We start from the raw sequence: 15,378 nt of genomic DNA, 5'->3' as shown, positions 1-15,378 counted from the left end.
TCTTCGTGAGGAAGACCAACTGAAACCTGTTTTGAAGGAAGGCACCATTGAGTTTTGGAAAAGTGTGCCATTGGAAAAATACCCGAATGTGAAACGGGCTGCGCTTAAGATACTGTCAATGTTTGGGTCAACATACGTCTGCGAGTCTGTGTTCTCTACCATGAAACACGTGAAGTCAAAGCATCGTTCTGTTCTGACTGACACCCATGTGAAAGAACTGCTTCGAGTGGCAACGATGGAATACAAGGCAGATTTGAAGAGGATTGTTCAAGGCAAGGAATGGCAGAAGTCCCACTAAGCAACATGCATAGTAAGTGCACACAATATTGATTGCTGTAAATGACTGGCCTGTGGTATTAGTACTGACTGAAGGAGTAAATTTCTCTCATGTTGGCGTGTGACATTTACTATTAATCTGGCTGAGCAGAGGTGCGTGAGTGTGTGTGTCTGTGAGGGAGAGAGAGCGGGGGGGGGCGATGTTCATGTGCGGTCATGTGTATGGTGTGGCTTTTTTTTGGTAATGCCATGAGTCCCACTAAGCAGCATGCATAGTAAGTGCACACAATGTTCATTGTTAAAAATGACTGGCCTCAGCCTGTGGTCTTAGTACTGTAGGAGTAAATATGTTGGTGTGTGACATTTACTATTAATCTGGCTGAGCAGAGGTGTGTGTGTGAGAGAGAGAGAGAGGAAGGGATGGGTGATGTTCGTGTGCCCATGTGTATGATGTGGCTCTTTGCAGTAATACAGTAAAAAATGTGGCTCTTGGTCTCCAACTGGTTGGCCACCCCTGCCATAGGACGTCGTTTTTAGTGACAACATTTCACAAATCCCTACATTTTTTGAAAAGTATGTATAGAAAAATGCATTAACATTTACTAAAATAGACACTTTCACAATTATGCCAGGGTTTTTATAGAAAGGCCTGACCTTCTTATTATTTAATTATTTAAGTTACTACCTGTTAAATTGAGCTTGGGACAGTCACACCATAGGACAATTTCAACGTTTCGCTCAATTTTTTAGTTTTTTATTTTAAGTACGGATTTCTTAAAGTTACTTTGTTTTATTAAATAGATAGAAGTTTAACCATTTACAACATTTTAAATTTTGAAAGAATGAATTAAAATACATTTTAGATCGTTGGACAGCATAATTGCTATGTCACGTCAACAACCCCTATCTCTAATCCCAGTCGAGTTTTAGTCAGGCAGGCAGGCAGGCAGCTCCTCCGGGGTCCTCAGGCAGTGCAGTCGCGAGCTCGCTGCAGCGTCACTGGACCAGAGAGGAGCGGGACAGCTGGCTGCGCGTGCGCGTCCCCATGCGCGTTACCGTGCGCGTCCTCGAGCGGCGCGCGGCTGAGTGGAAACAGAGCGCTGGCGGTGCGGGAGCGCGCGCGGTCCGGTTCAGCCTCCCTCCAGGGTAAAGCCGCTTCAGTCCAGCTGCGGACTCATATTCATGGACCTCAACTAGACAGCCGGATTAGTTATTTCTCCTCCTTCTTCTTTCCCTCTTTACTTTTTATTCATTTGCTTTGGATTTGCTGAACGCAGTCTTTCTGCTAAAATGGCTGAGATTGCGAGTCTGAGCCCAACCTATGGTGAGCAAACACCAGCATCTCATCTCATCTCATCTCATCTCATCTCACCCAGCTGACCTGCTCTCTGACACTCAGCAGCAGCAGCAGCAGAATAGTCATAATTTATCATTATTATTATTATTATTATTATTATTATTGTTGTTGTTATTGAGGACATTGTGTTATGAAATGTGTATGATGCCTCTGTGTGTGTGTGTGTAGTAACACAGCTTATTACTTGGTTTCCTTATCTTCTGTATGTCTTTAGCTATTGTGCTGAATAGTGAGATTATAGCTGTAGATGCACTGTGTGTGTGTGTTTATTTAAAGGACTGGCTCAATGACGTCATGTTGCTTTCAGGCTGCTGCTCATCACACACTCCTCACACATTCTTTACATAATAATAATAATAATAATAATTATTATTATCTCATCTCATTATCTGTAGCCGCTTTATCCTTCTACAGGGTCGCAGGCAAGCTGGAGCCTATCCCAGCTGACTACGGGCGAAAGGCGGGGTACACCCTGGACAAGTCGCCAGGTCATCACAGGGCTGACACATAGACACAGACAACCATTCACACTCACGTTCACACCTACGGTCAATTTAGAGTCACCAGTTAACCTAACCTGCATGTCTTTGGACTGTGGGGGAAACCGGAGCACCCGGAGGAAACCCACGCGGACACGGGGAGAACATGCAAACTCCGCACAGAAAGGCCCTCGCCGGCCCCGGGGCTCGAACCCAGGACCTTCTTGCTGTGAGGCGACAGCGCTAACCACTACACCACCGTGCCGCCCCTATTATTATTATTATTATTATTATTATTATGTTTCTTTTCCGTGTATCGGAAAGTGGCCAACTTATTATTTTGTAACTCTGGTTCAAGGAGGGCGGCATGGTGGTGTAGTGGTTAGCGCTGTCGCCTCACAGCAAGAAGGTCCTGGGTTCGAGCCCCGGGGCCGGCGAGGGCCTTTCTGTGTGGAGTTTGCATGTTCTCCCCGTGTCTGCGTGGGTTTCCTCCGGGTGCTCCGGTTTCCCCCACAGTCCAAAGACATGCAGGTTAGGTTAACTGGTGACTCTAAATTGACCGTAGGTGTGAATGTGAGTGTGAATGGTTGTCTGTGTCTATGTGTCAGCCCTGTGATGACCTGGCGACTTGTCCAGGGTGTACCCCGCCTTTCGCCCGTAGTCAGCTGGGATAGGCTCCAGCTTGCCTGCGACCCTGTAGAAGGATAAAGCGGCTACAGATAATGAGATGAGATGAGATGAGATCTTACACAGTAGTGTGCAAAAGTCTTCAGCACACTAGATTTCTATTTTATGACGTTTACATTATCGAGTCAGTATAAAAACATTTTAGAGTCCAAACGTTCGTTTCGTTTTCCAGCACAAAATTAAATGTTACAGAAAAAAAAGTTTGTATCTGAGCAGCATGTTCCATAAGAGAGCACTTTTCAGATTAAAAAAGAAAACCTAATGAAGGCTGCTGGGTTTTGGTGCAAAATGAAGAAGCGAGTGTGACAGTCAAAGTGTCCAGAAGAACTGTGGCTGGTTCTGGAAGATGCTCAGTAAAACCTACAGATCATTTCCGCATAAAACTGCACTCACTGGACCTGAGACTACTATATTTTTTTTTAAAGCAAAGTCAATAATTTTCTCACACCAAATATTGACTTTATTTCATTTATTATGGCTTACCGATTACCGTTTATAGTATTTTTTTAATATTGAAACATTTAATTTCATTATTTTTTAAGCCACTTTTGGTCGACAGCATTTCTTTACATGTGCCTAAGACTTTTGCACAGAACCGTATACATGCTGTATATCCTAAGCTTCATAAACATTTATAATGGTTAATCTATAGTCCTAATACCGAAGTATTTGGTGATTACGTTGGTACAATACCGAAGAGGAGAACAGGCAGACCGTGGGTGATGCGTTTCCTGAATGATGTGCGTGTTTGTGTGTGATGTCGACATGGCTGAGTATTTTAAGCACTGCAGGAGAGGAGCACTGTGGAGATATCACCAAAAATAACATTCCCGCTTCGCTGAGTTTTAAAAGTTGGTTGTGAGATGGAGATGGGGGGAAAAAAAAGCTTTGATTGAATGTTCGTGTCGGGTAAAATCTAGAAATAATCTCCACTAGGATAACATCATGACACCCAAGCCCAAGTTATAGCATAACATCATGACATCGGAATGATGTAATTTTCTTTCAGTTTCGATTTTGGCTAACCTTTTGGATAGGCGTGTATTTTGTCCCCAGTGAGTCGCAGCACTTTTGCAGACAAAGAAGAACTTTTACTGTGTCATATGACTTCATGTGGAGCTGTGTGGAATTAATTTGTACTGACGTGCTCACAGAAACTATTTGTCCTCGGCTAGTTCCCTGAGTTAACTGCGATTGAATAGAAGTCTGATCACTGCTTGTTCCAGATTGACCTTCACTCATGACACACGTCACACCACGGAGACATTCTGCTGTCAAAGCAAATCCTATACAGCAAAATTATATCAGTTTCAATCAAATGGCTCGTCTACTCTGATAATATCGAACAATGTCAGTATTGATTTAACCCACTTTGACCTTGCAAGAGGATCAACATGTGCTTCGTGCTTCCTAAAGCACATCTCTGACATGAAGATCTCGAATGGGGTTTAGACGCGTGTCAGCTTTGTGCTTGGACTGGATTCTGTCTCAGTTGTATGTGACTTTTGGATAAAAGATGAGTAAATGTGATGACAGCCAATGGTGGGATGAGATTGTGTTGAAACAGATGAACGGATTGAGGTGGCTTCTCTCGGTGACTCAAGTGCAGCGGTTACATCAGTCCTCACTCAGAGTCTGGTTATACGCCCGCTGAAATCGATTTTCTGTGCGCACCATTCACAATATTCAGATCACCTGCGTGTAGATCACGTTTTTCAGAATGAAGGAATGAAAAGAATTACTGATGGTGAATGAGTGTGTGGGAAGATGGATGGATAGAGGAGTAGGTGAATGCATTTTGGGAGATGGATGGATGGATGGATAATTGGGTGAATGGTTGAATGGTGGAAGGATAAATGAATGAAAGGGTGTATAGACAGGGTAGAGAGGTAAATGACTAAATGGATAAGTAAATGAATAAATGTGTAGCTTAATGGATGGTGAAAGGATAGATTGGTGAAAAGCTGGGAAAATAGATGTGTCGGAAGTTGTTGGAAGGACGAATAGTGGATGAAGGAGTGAGTGAATGAATATGGAAAATAAGATGGATGATGAAAGGATTGAAAAGGTGTATAGATAGATGAATGAATGAATGAATGAATGAATGGTGGATGGGGAGTAGGTGAACACATTTTGGATGGATAAGTGGGTGAATGGATGGAAGGTTCATGGAGGGATGAATAATAGATGGATATATAGATGAATGAAAGGCTGTATAGACAAGTAGAGAGATAAATGAATAAATATGTAGCTTGATGGATGGTGAAAGGATAGATTGGTGAAAGGCTGGAAAAATCGATATGTCGGAAGATATTGGAAGGATGAATAATGGATGAGGGAGTGAGTGAATGAATATGGAAAATAAGATGGATGGATGGATGAAAGGATTGAAAGGGTGTATAGATAGAAAGATGAAAGAATGAATGGTGGATGGGGAGTAGGTGAACACATTTTGGATGGATAAGTGGGTGAATGGATAGAAGGTCCATGGATGGATGAATAACAGATGGATGGATAGATGAATGAAAGGGTGTATAGACAGGTAGAGAGATAAATGAATAAGTATGTAGCTTGATGGATGGAGGAGAGATTGAAGGGGAGGTTAAATAGATGGATGATTGAATGGAGGGATGACTGGGTGGGTAAATGGATGTGTGGAGAAATGGATGGATAGATGGATGGGTGGGCGAATAAATAAATTAATGTTGGATGGATGGATGAATGCTAGATTGGTGAAAGGCTAGGAAAATTAAAATGTTGGAAGGACAAATAATGGATGAAGGAGTGAGTGAATGAATATGGAAAATAAGATGGATGGATGAAAGGATTGGAAGTGTATAGATGAACGAATGAATGAATGAATGAATGAATGAATGGGGAGTAGGTGAACACATTTTGGGAGATGGATGGATGGATAATTGGGTGAATGGTTGAATGGTGAGAGGATAAATGAATGAAAGGGTGTATAGACAGGTAGAGAGATAAATGAATAAATGTGTAGCTTGATGGATGGAGGAGAGATTGAAGGGGAGGTTAAATGAATGGATGTGTAGATGGATGACTGAATGAATAAATGATGGATGGATGGATGGATGGATGACTAGGTGGATAAATGGATGTGTGGAGAGATGGATGGATATAGATGAATTGGAGGAGAGAGATAAACAAATGAATGAATAGGTAAATGAATGAATGTATAGCTTAATGGATGGTGGAGAGATTGATGGGAAAGTTGAATGAATGAATGATGGGTAAATGGATAGTTAAATTGATAGATGGATGGATGGATGGATGGATGGATGGATGGATGGTTAGATGGATGAATATGAATATTAAATGGGGAGTGAATGAAAGAATGTTGGGAGATGGATGGATGGACAGATAGATAGATAGATAAATGAATAATGAGGTGAAATGGATGGATGAATAGTCTGATGGATGGATGGATGGATGGATGGATGGATGGATGGATGGATGGATGGATGGATGATGAGCAGTCGGATGGATGGATGGATGGATGGATGGATGGATGGATAGATGGAAGGATGAATGGATGGATGATTAGTCTGATAGATGGATGGAAGGATGAGTAGTCTGAAGGATGGATGGATAGTTGGAACAGACAGATGTAACAGATGGACAGATGGATGATGAGTAGTCTGAAGAATGGATAGATGGATAGTTGGAACAGACAGATATAACAGATGGCTGGATGATGAGTAGTCTGAAGGATGGATGGATGGATGGATGGATGAGGAGTAGTCTGATGGACAGATGGATGGATGGATGGATGGATGGATAGTTGGAACAGACAGATCTAACAGATGGATGGATGGATGGATGGATGGATGGATGGATGGTCTGAAGGATGAATGGATAGTTGGAACAGACAGATGTAACAGATGGATGGATGGATGGATGGTGAGTAGTCTGAAGGATGGATGGATAGTTGGAACAGACAGATGTAAGAGATGGATGGATGAATAGATGAATGACTGCATACTTTATTGACCATAAATTATTTCATGGATGGAAATTATTTTTGTCCTAGAAATGATTGCTATTAATCAGAAAGTCGTACAGGCTACAGTGTGAACATATGTAGTGTGTGTGTGTGTGTGTGTGTGTGTGTGTGTGTGTGTGTGTTGCATTTGGAAGGTGCAGTTGGGCAACAACAGGCTGAACTGTAATGTTCTGACATGTGGTGTGACGGTGAGAAGCCTCTTTGTGTGTGTGTGTGCTGTGAGAGAGAGTGTGTGCCAGCGCAGAGACGTTAGCACACGGTGTGGAGAGCTGCAGCGTGGCATTGTGGGTAATCACGGGTTATCCAGGCTGAGTGTAGAATCAGAAACAGAGCACAAAGTTGTATTTCGTGCGTCATAAAAAGTAACACAAAGTGTGTGATGCTGAAGATGTTTATCATTCGGTTTGGGCAAATCTCACTGTCCTGTGCCATGGAGCAATCGATCAGTGTGTGTGTGAGAACACTGAAGGGCACCATGAGCTGATGCCTCTTCAGTCTCCTCCGCTCTCATCACATTCTCCGTCACCATTTCTTCTTTTCTGTCTCTTTTAGTCACTCCTGTGATTCACACACTTGTGTCAGTGATGGGCAGATTGATGATGCTTTTTAATCACGGACATGCGCACACACACACACACACACACACACACACACACACACACAAGCACCCACACACACACCCTCACATACGTTCTCTTCACGTCTGATTATATAAACAGGGTCTTAAATTCACGTGTCAGGGTGTGAGAGCAGGGCGTGGTCCCGATGTTTACAGAAGGTCACGAATCTGCCTGTTTTTTTTTGTTTTGTTTTTGTTTCTTCTGTTCACAGTTACTTCGATTTGAAACAAACTATCTGCAAATGTTATTTTTCATCTACAGAAATGTGTGGTCTATTTTTCTTTGTAAATTTCAAATGCGTCACAACTTCCCATAATAGCTCGTGTCCTGTAAATCCAATAGGGAGTCATTTCAGACTCTTTATTGCTGATTGATTCATTAAAGGCTGATGATTCGTTTCCTGTAACAGAAGCTTTAACATTAGTTCCAGCTACAAGTGTACAAATCATACGTCTATATTAATTACTACGTGTTCATTCTAATACATTATCGTTTTTGGAGTAGAGATTCAGGGACTCGCATGGCGATGCTCTTCATGAATGGCTTTTTAAAAGAGTGGAATAGGTGATATGGTGAAGTTCTCTACAATGGAGAGACAAAGAGTCTCCAGTGTCAACTAGACATGTAACAATTCACCCAGTTCACGATTCGATTTCCCCACGATATTTCAAAAAATGATCCAGATTACAAAAAAAAAATTCTTTATCACCTTTATCATTTTGTTAAATAAAAAACCCTTTTATTTCATTTTCTTAATAACAAAATTATTTACCCACATTTTTAAAGGTAGCAGTAAAATATAATAAACTATTAACTCAATATTCCTTTAATTAAAAATGAAAAAAGTTAATAACACAAAGGACTTTTCATAATAAACTTTTATGAACATTTGTACTCCGTTCATTTGCTTCTCTTTTCTGTATCTTTCAGCAGTCTGTAAAAGGAGAGCTCTCATTTCTTGTTGAATCTGTTTGTACAGTCAAACACACAACAGCTCTTCACCATTTTAGATCAGATTTTTTTTTAATGTGTGTGTTTTCACTGCATTAGAGCTGTGTTACTTCCACCTACAGTGAAGTCACGTGCATTCCCGCTATTGTACAATGTTATACATACAGGGGCAGCACGGTGGTGTGGTGGTTAGTATTGTCGCCTCACAGCAAGAAGGTTCTGGGTTCGAGCCCAGTGGAGTTTGCATGTTCTCCCTGTGTCTGCGTGGGTTTCCTCCGGGTGCTCCGGTTTCCCCCACAGCCCAAAGACATGCAGGTTAGGCTGACTGATGGTTCCAGCTTGCCCGCGACCCTGCATAGGATGAGTGGTTACGGATAATGGATGGATGGATATACATCACATTTTCAATGGAATAAAAACACGTGTTCTATTCCCTTATAGCCGGTTTCATTTATTTGGTTTGATAGCATGCAATATTGTTAGCATATCGCTTATCTGACGTGTATTACCGGTACGTCACTCTACCCAATGGAGAATGAGCGTTGAATATGGTTTACAATATTGCATGGTTGTCAAGACATGACGTCACATGTCGGAGATGTAAAACTTCCACACTAGCGAGCGACTGACAATTTGTAAACAAACATGGCCGCCAGGTTTGCTTCGTTAAATACAGAAGATTTGGAGAGAATTTTGAAAGAGAAAGACGCGTTGAACACCCGAAAGGAATGTATAATAATAATAATAATAATAATAATAATATTGGCTGGCTTTTTTCGTGGTATATCAGATATATTCCATTCAGCTAGCATGATATTGAACAAGTCGAAGACGAGTAGCTGAATGGAATACATCTGATAGACCACTCAACACCAGCCAATATTATTTAATTAATTGCACCCTCTGCTGTATAAACAGTGCAGTTACAGGTAGGAAAACCGATACCCTGTCCACACTAGGGATTTTGTACCGATACGAAACTACTTTCGTACCGCAACACCTGTCCACACTAGCAACTATACCGGTACTGTAGTGGTATAACTGTATCGGTACGAAACCCACAAATGTATGGGTTACGTACCGGTACAGTATCGGTACTGTAGCGCTTCGCTGTAGTGTGGACAGATGAAGCGGCTCTGTATCGATACAAATATAATGCGCATGCGAAAACAAAACGACCGTGGAGCTACACGGAGCAAAGAAAGGGGGGAGAAAGGAGAGGGGGAGGGAGGGGGAAAGAAGGAGGAAGAGGGGAAAAGGGAGAGAAAGTGAGGGGGAGAGAAGGAAAGAGGGAGAAAGTGAGGGGGGAGAAGGGGAGATTCGTTTTCTTTGTTTCTTTCTCAACTGCCTCGCGCATTTTATACGATTCGATTGAATAAATGACCACCAGAAATACAGACTGTACACTGACAACAAAAAGCACACACACGTTGTTTCATCCGCCATATTCTCAGAAGGAAGTTACTCAGTAACCACGGAAACATTTCGCGCACGCGCATTTCAACTACCGTGAAAGAAAACCGCAAACATTTCTCGCTAGTGTGGACAGATGCACTAAACTGTACCGCTATACTTTGTATCGATACAGTTATACCACTTTCGTACCGTTATAAGTGTGAACACAGCACGAAGCACTTCCGCAGCCTGATAATAATCGCGATTCATTTTTTACTTCATCGATTCAAATCATCATCAAATTTTATTGAAGTTTATCGTCAAACAATATATCATTACATACCAAGTGTCAATGTTTGTAACAGTCAGCAAAGCTGTAATTTTCCACCATGGGGAAAAAAAAAAGAGTTAGCTTTTAAGAAATTACATTGATACAGTGGTGCTTGAAAGTTTGTGAACCCTTTAGAATTTTCTATATTTCTGCATAAATATGACCTTAAACAACATCAGATTTTCACATAAGTCCTAAAAGTAGATAAAGAGAACCCAGTTAAACAAATGAGACAAAAATATTATACTTGGTCATTTATTTATTGAGGAAAATGATCCAATATTACATATCTGTGAGTGGCAAAAGTAAGTGAACCTTTGCTTTCAGTATCTGGTGTGACCCCCTTGTGCAGCAATAACTGCAACTAAATGTTTCCTGTAACTGTTGATCAGTCCTGCACACCGGCTTGGAGGAATTTTAGCCCGTTCCTCCGTACAGAACAGCTTCAACTCTGGGATGTTGGTGGGTTTCCTCACATGAACTGCTCGCTTCAGGTCCTTCCACAAGATTTCAATTGGATTAAGGTCAGGACTTTGACTTGGCCATTCCAAAACATTAACTTTATTCTTCTTTAACCATTCTTTGGTAGAATGACTTGTGTGCTTAGGGTCGTTGTCTTGCTGCATGACCCACCTTCTCTTGAGATTCAGTTCATGGACAGATGTCCTGACATTTTCCTTTAGAATTCACTGGTATAATCCAGAATTCATTGTTCCATCAATGATGGCAAGCTGTCCTGGCCCAGATGCAGCAAAACAGGCCCAAACCATGATACTACCACCACCGTGTTTCACAGATGGGATAAGGTTCTTATGCTGGAATGCAGTGTTTTCCTTTCTCCAAACATAACGCTTCTCATTTAAACCAAAAAGTTCTATTTTGGTCTCATCCATCCACAAAACATTTTTCCAATAGCCTTCTGGCTTGTCCACGTGATCTTTAGCAAACTGCAGATGAGCAGCAATGTTCTTTTTGGAGAGCAGTGGCTTTCTTCTTGCAACCCTGCCATGCACACCATTGTTGTTCAGTGTTCTCCTGATGGTGGACTCATGAACATTAACATTAGCCAATGTGAGAGAGGCCTTCAGTTGCTTAGAAGTTACCCTGGGGTCCTTTGTGATCTCGCCAACTATTACATCCCTTGCTCTTGGAGTGATCTTTGTTGGTTGACCACTCCTGGGGAGGGTAACAATGGTCTTGAATTTCCTCCATTTGTACACAATCTGTCTGACTGTGGATTGGTGGAGTCCAAACTCTTTAGAGATGGTTTTGTAACCTTTTCCAGCCTGATGAGCATCAACAACGCTTTTTCTGAGATCCTCAGAAATCTCCTTTGTTCGTGCCATGATACACTTCCACAAACATGTGTTGTGAAGATCAGACTTTGATAGATCCCTGTTCTTTAAATAAAACAGGGTGCCCACTCACACCTGATTGTCATCCCATTGATTGAAAAACACCTGACTTCAATTTCACCTTCAAATTAACTGCTAATCATAGAGGTTCACATACTTTTGCCACTCACAAATGTGTAATATTGGATCATTTTCCTCAATAAATAAATGACCAAGTATAATATTTTTGTCTCATTTGTTTAACTGGCTTCTCTTTATCTACTTTTAGGACTTGTGTGAAAATCTGATGATGTTTTAGGTCATATTTATGCAGAAATATAGAAAATTCTAAAGGGTTCACAAACTTTCAAGCACCACTGTATAAGAAGGAATAAAACACCTCAGGGTGTTTTTATTTTTGGAAAATAATCCAGTTTGTGGTGGTAACTGGAACTCCACTTCATCACACCAACCTGTGATTATTTTCTTAAAAGAATTAAACAGTGTTGTTTTTTTTTACTTGGACTCAGTAATGCGCATTGTAGTAACGCATGCTGCGGCCTTTTCACGTAGGTTGTCCTTACCTAGTATTATATATTGTTAGTGATCTTATAAAAATAAGCATTTTTGTTTCAAAGCTTCAAAATTCAGGCAAGGTGACCTGCTCCATGGAGGCGCTTCCACGGAAAACGGTCTAAGTGTTTGAATCCTGAAGATTCCACAGACGATAATGGTCAGGAGTCAAAGAGAGCATGATGTCAAAGAGAGCAGCTGTCTTGATGGACAAAACGGCCTTCCGCTCTTCCCTTTCCATCAGAGCTACACTAATCTATTCGAATAATAGAATAGAACGGTCGACACTTTACGCTGGGAGAAAGGAGTCAGATACAGTAGTAGGGGTGAATTAAGACGTTCTCATTGGTGTCTGTTACCCCAGGGTTCCTCCTCAAGGCCTCTGGGTCTATCTACAGTTCGATGGCGAGAAATAAAGGAAGTGAAAAAGCTTTCGGTGTTAATCAATATCTGTTTGCATGAAAACAACACGATGAATAATTGAGGATCTCACGCTTCTGGTGCAGGACAGAGAGCAATGAATCTATGTCAGAATTCCTCCCAGTCCACATCCAGAGGGCCTAATGAGTCGTTTAAAAGGCAAAGTGAGTGTGAAACTGCAGGGGACTGATAAAATGGAGAGAAAGACAGAGTGAAGGAGTAGGTTCGATCCATCTCTCTCTCTCTCTCTCTCTCTCTCTCTCTCTCTCTCTCTCGCCCTAGTGGGGGTCGTATCTAGGCAGCAGGAGCAGCTGGGTTTTTAAAACACTGCCAAAACAGTGACATCATGTGCATCGACGTCTCTTAGGGAGTCGCAGTGACCGAGAGAGGAGGAGAGACAGTCGGCCTTTGTGTCGAGAGAAGAAGGGTGGGGTCAAGTGAAAGAGAGCGAGAGAGATTATCACTGGTGGTGGGTGTTAATGGTTCGGTTCTGTTCATGTCAGAAGGGGAAATACAATACGTTTAATAATAATAATGACTAACTCAAAAAAGGTTTGTATTAACATCGTTTACGTTCCTAATAATCGCACCTGACCGAACTTTTTGTCCTTCTGACACTTTTAGACCAAGCCGCATTCATAAAGCACATTTATCAAGGCTCTTAATGCAGCCTCGCATTATTTTTGTTGGACGTTTTTGTCACCTTTTTTTTTTTTTTGCCTAGATATAGCAATTTCACTGACCAAAATTGTTAATCTGATTGACTTCTCATTACTGAACCACTCTTGCTCTCAAATTCCTACACATTACAACAATAAAGGAAGCGTTATCCACGAGACAGACAGCTTAATTTACACTTCAGCATTTTCCTCAGGCGAAGCAACGGTTCTGTCCACCACATACTGATAGCTGTGACACCCTGATAGGTGCGATGGGAATGAGGAGGGTAGAGATTATTCCCTCGTCAAGAAAGGAAAAGAAAAGGAAACGAACAATAGCAACACTCTGGCCCTGTCTAGTCCAGAAGGAACGATCTGAAGTGGGCCACCTTCCTTGCGCAATAAATGTTGCAAGCGATATACACTCCCGTTCAAAAGTTTGGGGTCACCCAGACAATTTTGTGTTTTCCATGAAAAGTCACACTTTTATTTACCACCATAAGTTGTAAAATGAATAGAAAATATAATCAAGACATTTTTCTGGCCATTTTGAGCATTTAATCGGCCCCACAAACTCAATCTGCTCAAAGGAAGGTCAGTTTTATAGCTTCTCTAAAGAGCTCAACTGTTTTCAGCTGTGCTAACATGATTGTACAAGGGTTTTCTAATCATCCATTAGCCTTCTGAGGCAATGAGCAAACACATTGTACCATTAGAACACTGGAGTGAGAGTTGCTGGAAATGGGCCTCTATACACCTATGGAGATATTGCACCAAAAACCAAACATTTGCAGCTAGAATAGTCATTTACCACATTAGCAATGTATAGAGTGGATTTCTCATCTCATCTCATCTCATCTCATTATCTGTAGCCGCTTTATCCTTCTACAGGGTCGCAGGCAAGCTGGAGCCTATCCCAGCTGACTACGGGCGAAAGGCGGGGTACACCCTGGACAAGTCGCCAGGTCATCACAGGGCTGACACATAGACACAGACAACCATTCACACTCACATTCACACCTACGCTCAATTTAGAGTCACCAGTTAACCTAACCTGCATGTCTTTGGACTGTGGGGGAAACCGGAGCACCCAGAGGAAACCCACGCGGACACGGGGAGAACATGCAAACTCCACACAGAAAGGCCCTCGCCGGCCATGGGGCTCGAACCCAGGACCTTCTTGCTGTGAGGCGACAGCGCTAACCTAGAGTGGATTTCTGAGTAGTTTAAAGTGATCTTCATTGAAAAGAACAGTGCTTTTCTTTCAAAAATAAGGACATTTCAAAGTGACCCCAAACTTTTGAACAGTAGTGTATTTACCAGAAAGGATCCAAAACGGCGAGGAATTGACCTTTTTGTTGAACTGCTCATTAAGGCTTAATTAGTCCATAACTTCATTAATAATCGTAATGAAGCAAATCTGGGTAGAAGTTCTATGCACCCTAGGTCCCTCTACCTTCATGCCAGAAAGAATCAAAATCAGTGAAGAATTCAGAGAGAAGAAGCGATTTGTGTGGAAGCTGCTCGTTAGGGATTGATTAATTACTCCATATCTTCATTATTAACTGCAATTATGGAAATTTGTGTAGAAGCCATAGCATATGCACCCCAGGCAGACCAACCTTCCTGCCAAAAAGAATTTTAAAAAAATCGGTGAAGAATCGAGAGAAAAGAAGCGATTTTTGTGAAATGTGGACGCCGCCGGACGGACGACAGACAACACACGAGGGCACAAACTCATCACCTGTTGGCCGGATGAGCTAAAAAACAATCGCGGTACCTGACACATTGCACATATTTATTTTCATCGTTAATCCCTCGCAGGTGTAAACACTCATTCATTACCCGCTCATTCTCTGCAGCATCTCCCTAGACCACGCCCCTGCTCTCTCAGTTGCCATGATATAATTTTTGTTTAATTTACTTTACGATAAATCCCACCTCCTGTGCTAGAATTAGCAACTTTTTCCGCTGGTTTGAAAACAAACCCATGGATATTTCTTCAGTGGACTGAGTTTTACATAGAATTGTATTAGTTAACTTGTTTGAAAAACATTTTTCCGAATGGTCGTTGCCTCCTTGACCGAAGCACCGAGGCCACGCCCGTACTCATTCAGTCGTGATGTCCTAGTCAGTATATTCGCTGCGTTTGAAGCCGTCTCGCTCCTCTCCTTTCGCTGTATGAGTGTGAAGCTCTACGTTTCGTGTCATGTTCTCCTTTCCTGGCTTCATTAAAAAGCTTCTTGTGCTGAGGTTTTACGACACATCCTGT

General features: G+C 41.8%; 1 protein-coding gene across 1 annotated transcript in view; it reads left to right on the top strand.

Annotated features, from left to right (window-relative positions):
- Nucleotides 1-1,346: 1,346 nt before the first annotated feature.
- The window catches only part of syt11a (synaptotagmin XIa), a 43,494-nt gene continuing 29,462 nt past the window's right edge, over nt 1,347-15,378 (top strand). The window contains exon 1 of the mRNA XM_060904028.1: nt 1,347-1,600. Within this exon, the coding sequence (XP_060760011.1) occupies nt 1,567-1,600 (34 nt within the window). The 5' untranslated portion in view covers nt 1,347-1,566. The remainder of the gene's footprint in view (nt 1,601-15,378) is intronic.

Source organism: Neoarius graeffei, chromosome 22 (assembly GCF_027579695.1).
Source record: "Neoarius graeffei isolate fNeoGra1 chromosome 22, fNeoGra1.pri, whole genome shotgun sequence".
Taxonomy (NCBI): Eukaryota; Metazoa; Chordata; class Actinopteri; order Siluriformes; family Ariidae; genus Neoarius; species Neoarius graeffei.
Note: the sequence above shows the minus strand (reverse complement) of the source record. Positions and strands in the feature narration are given on the sequence as shown.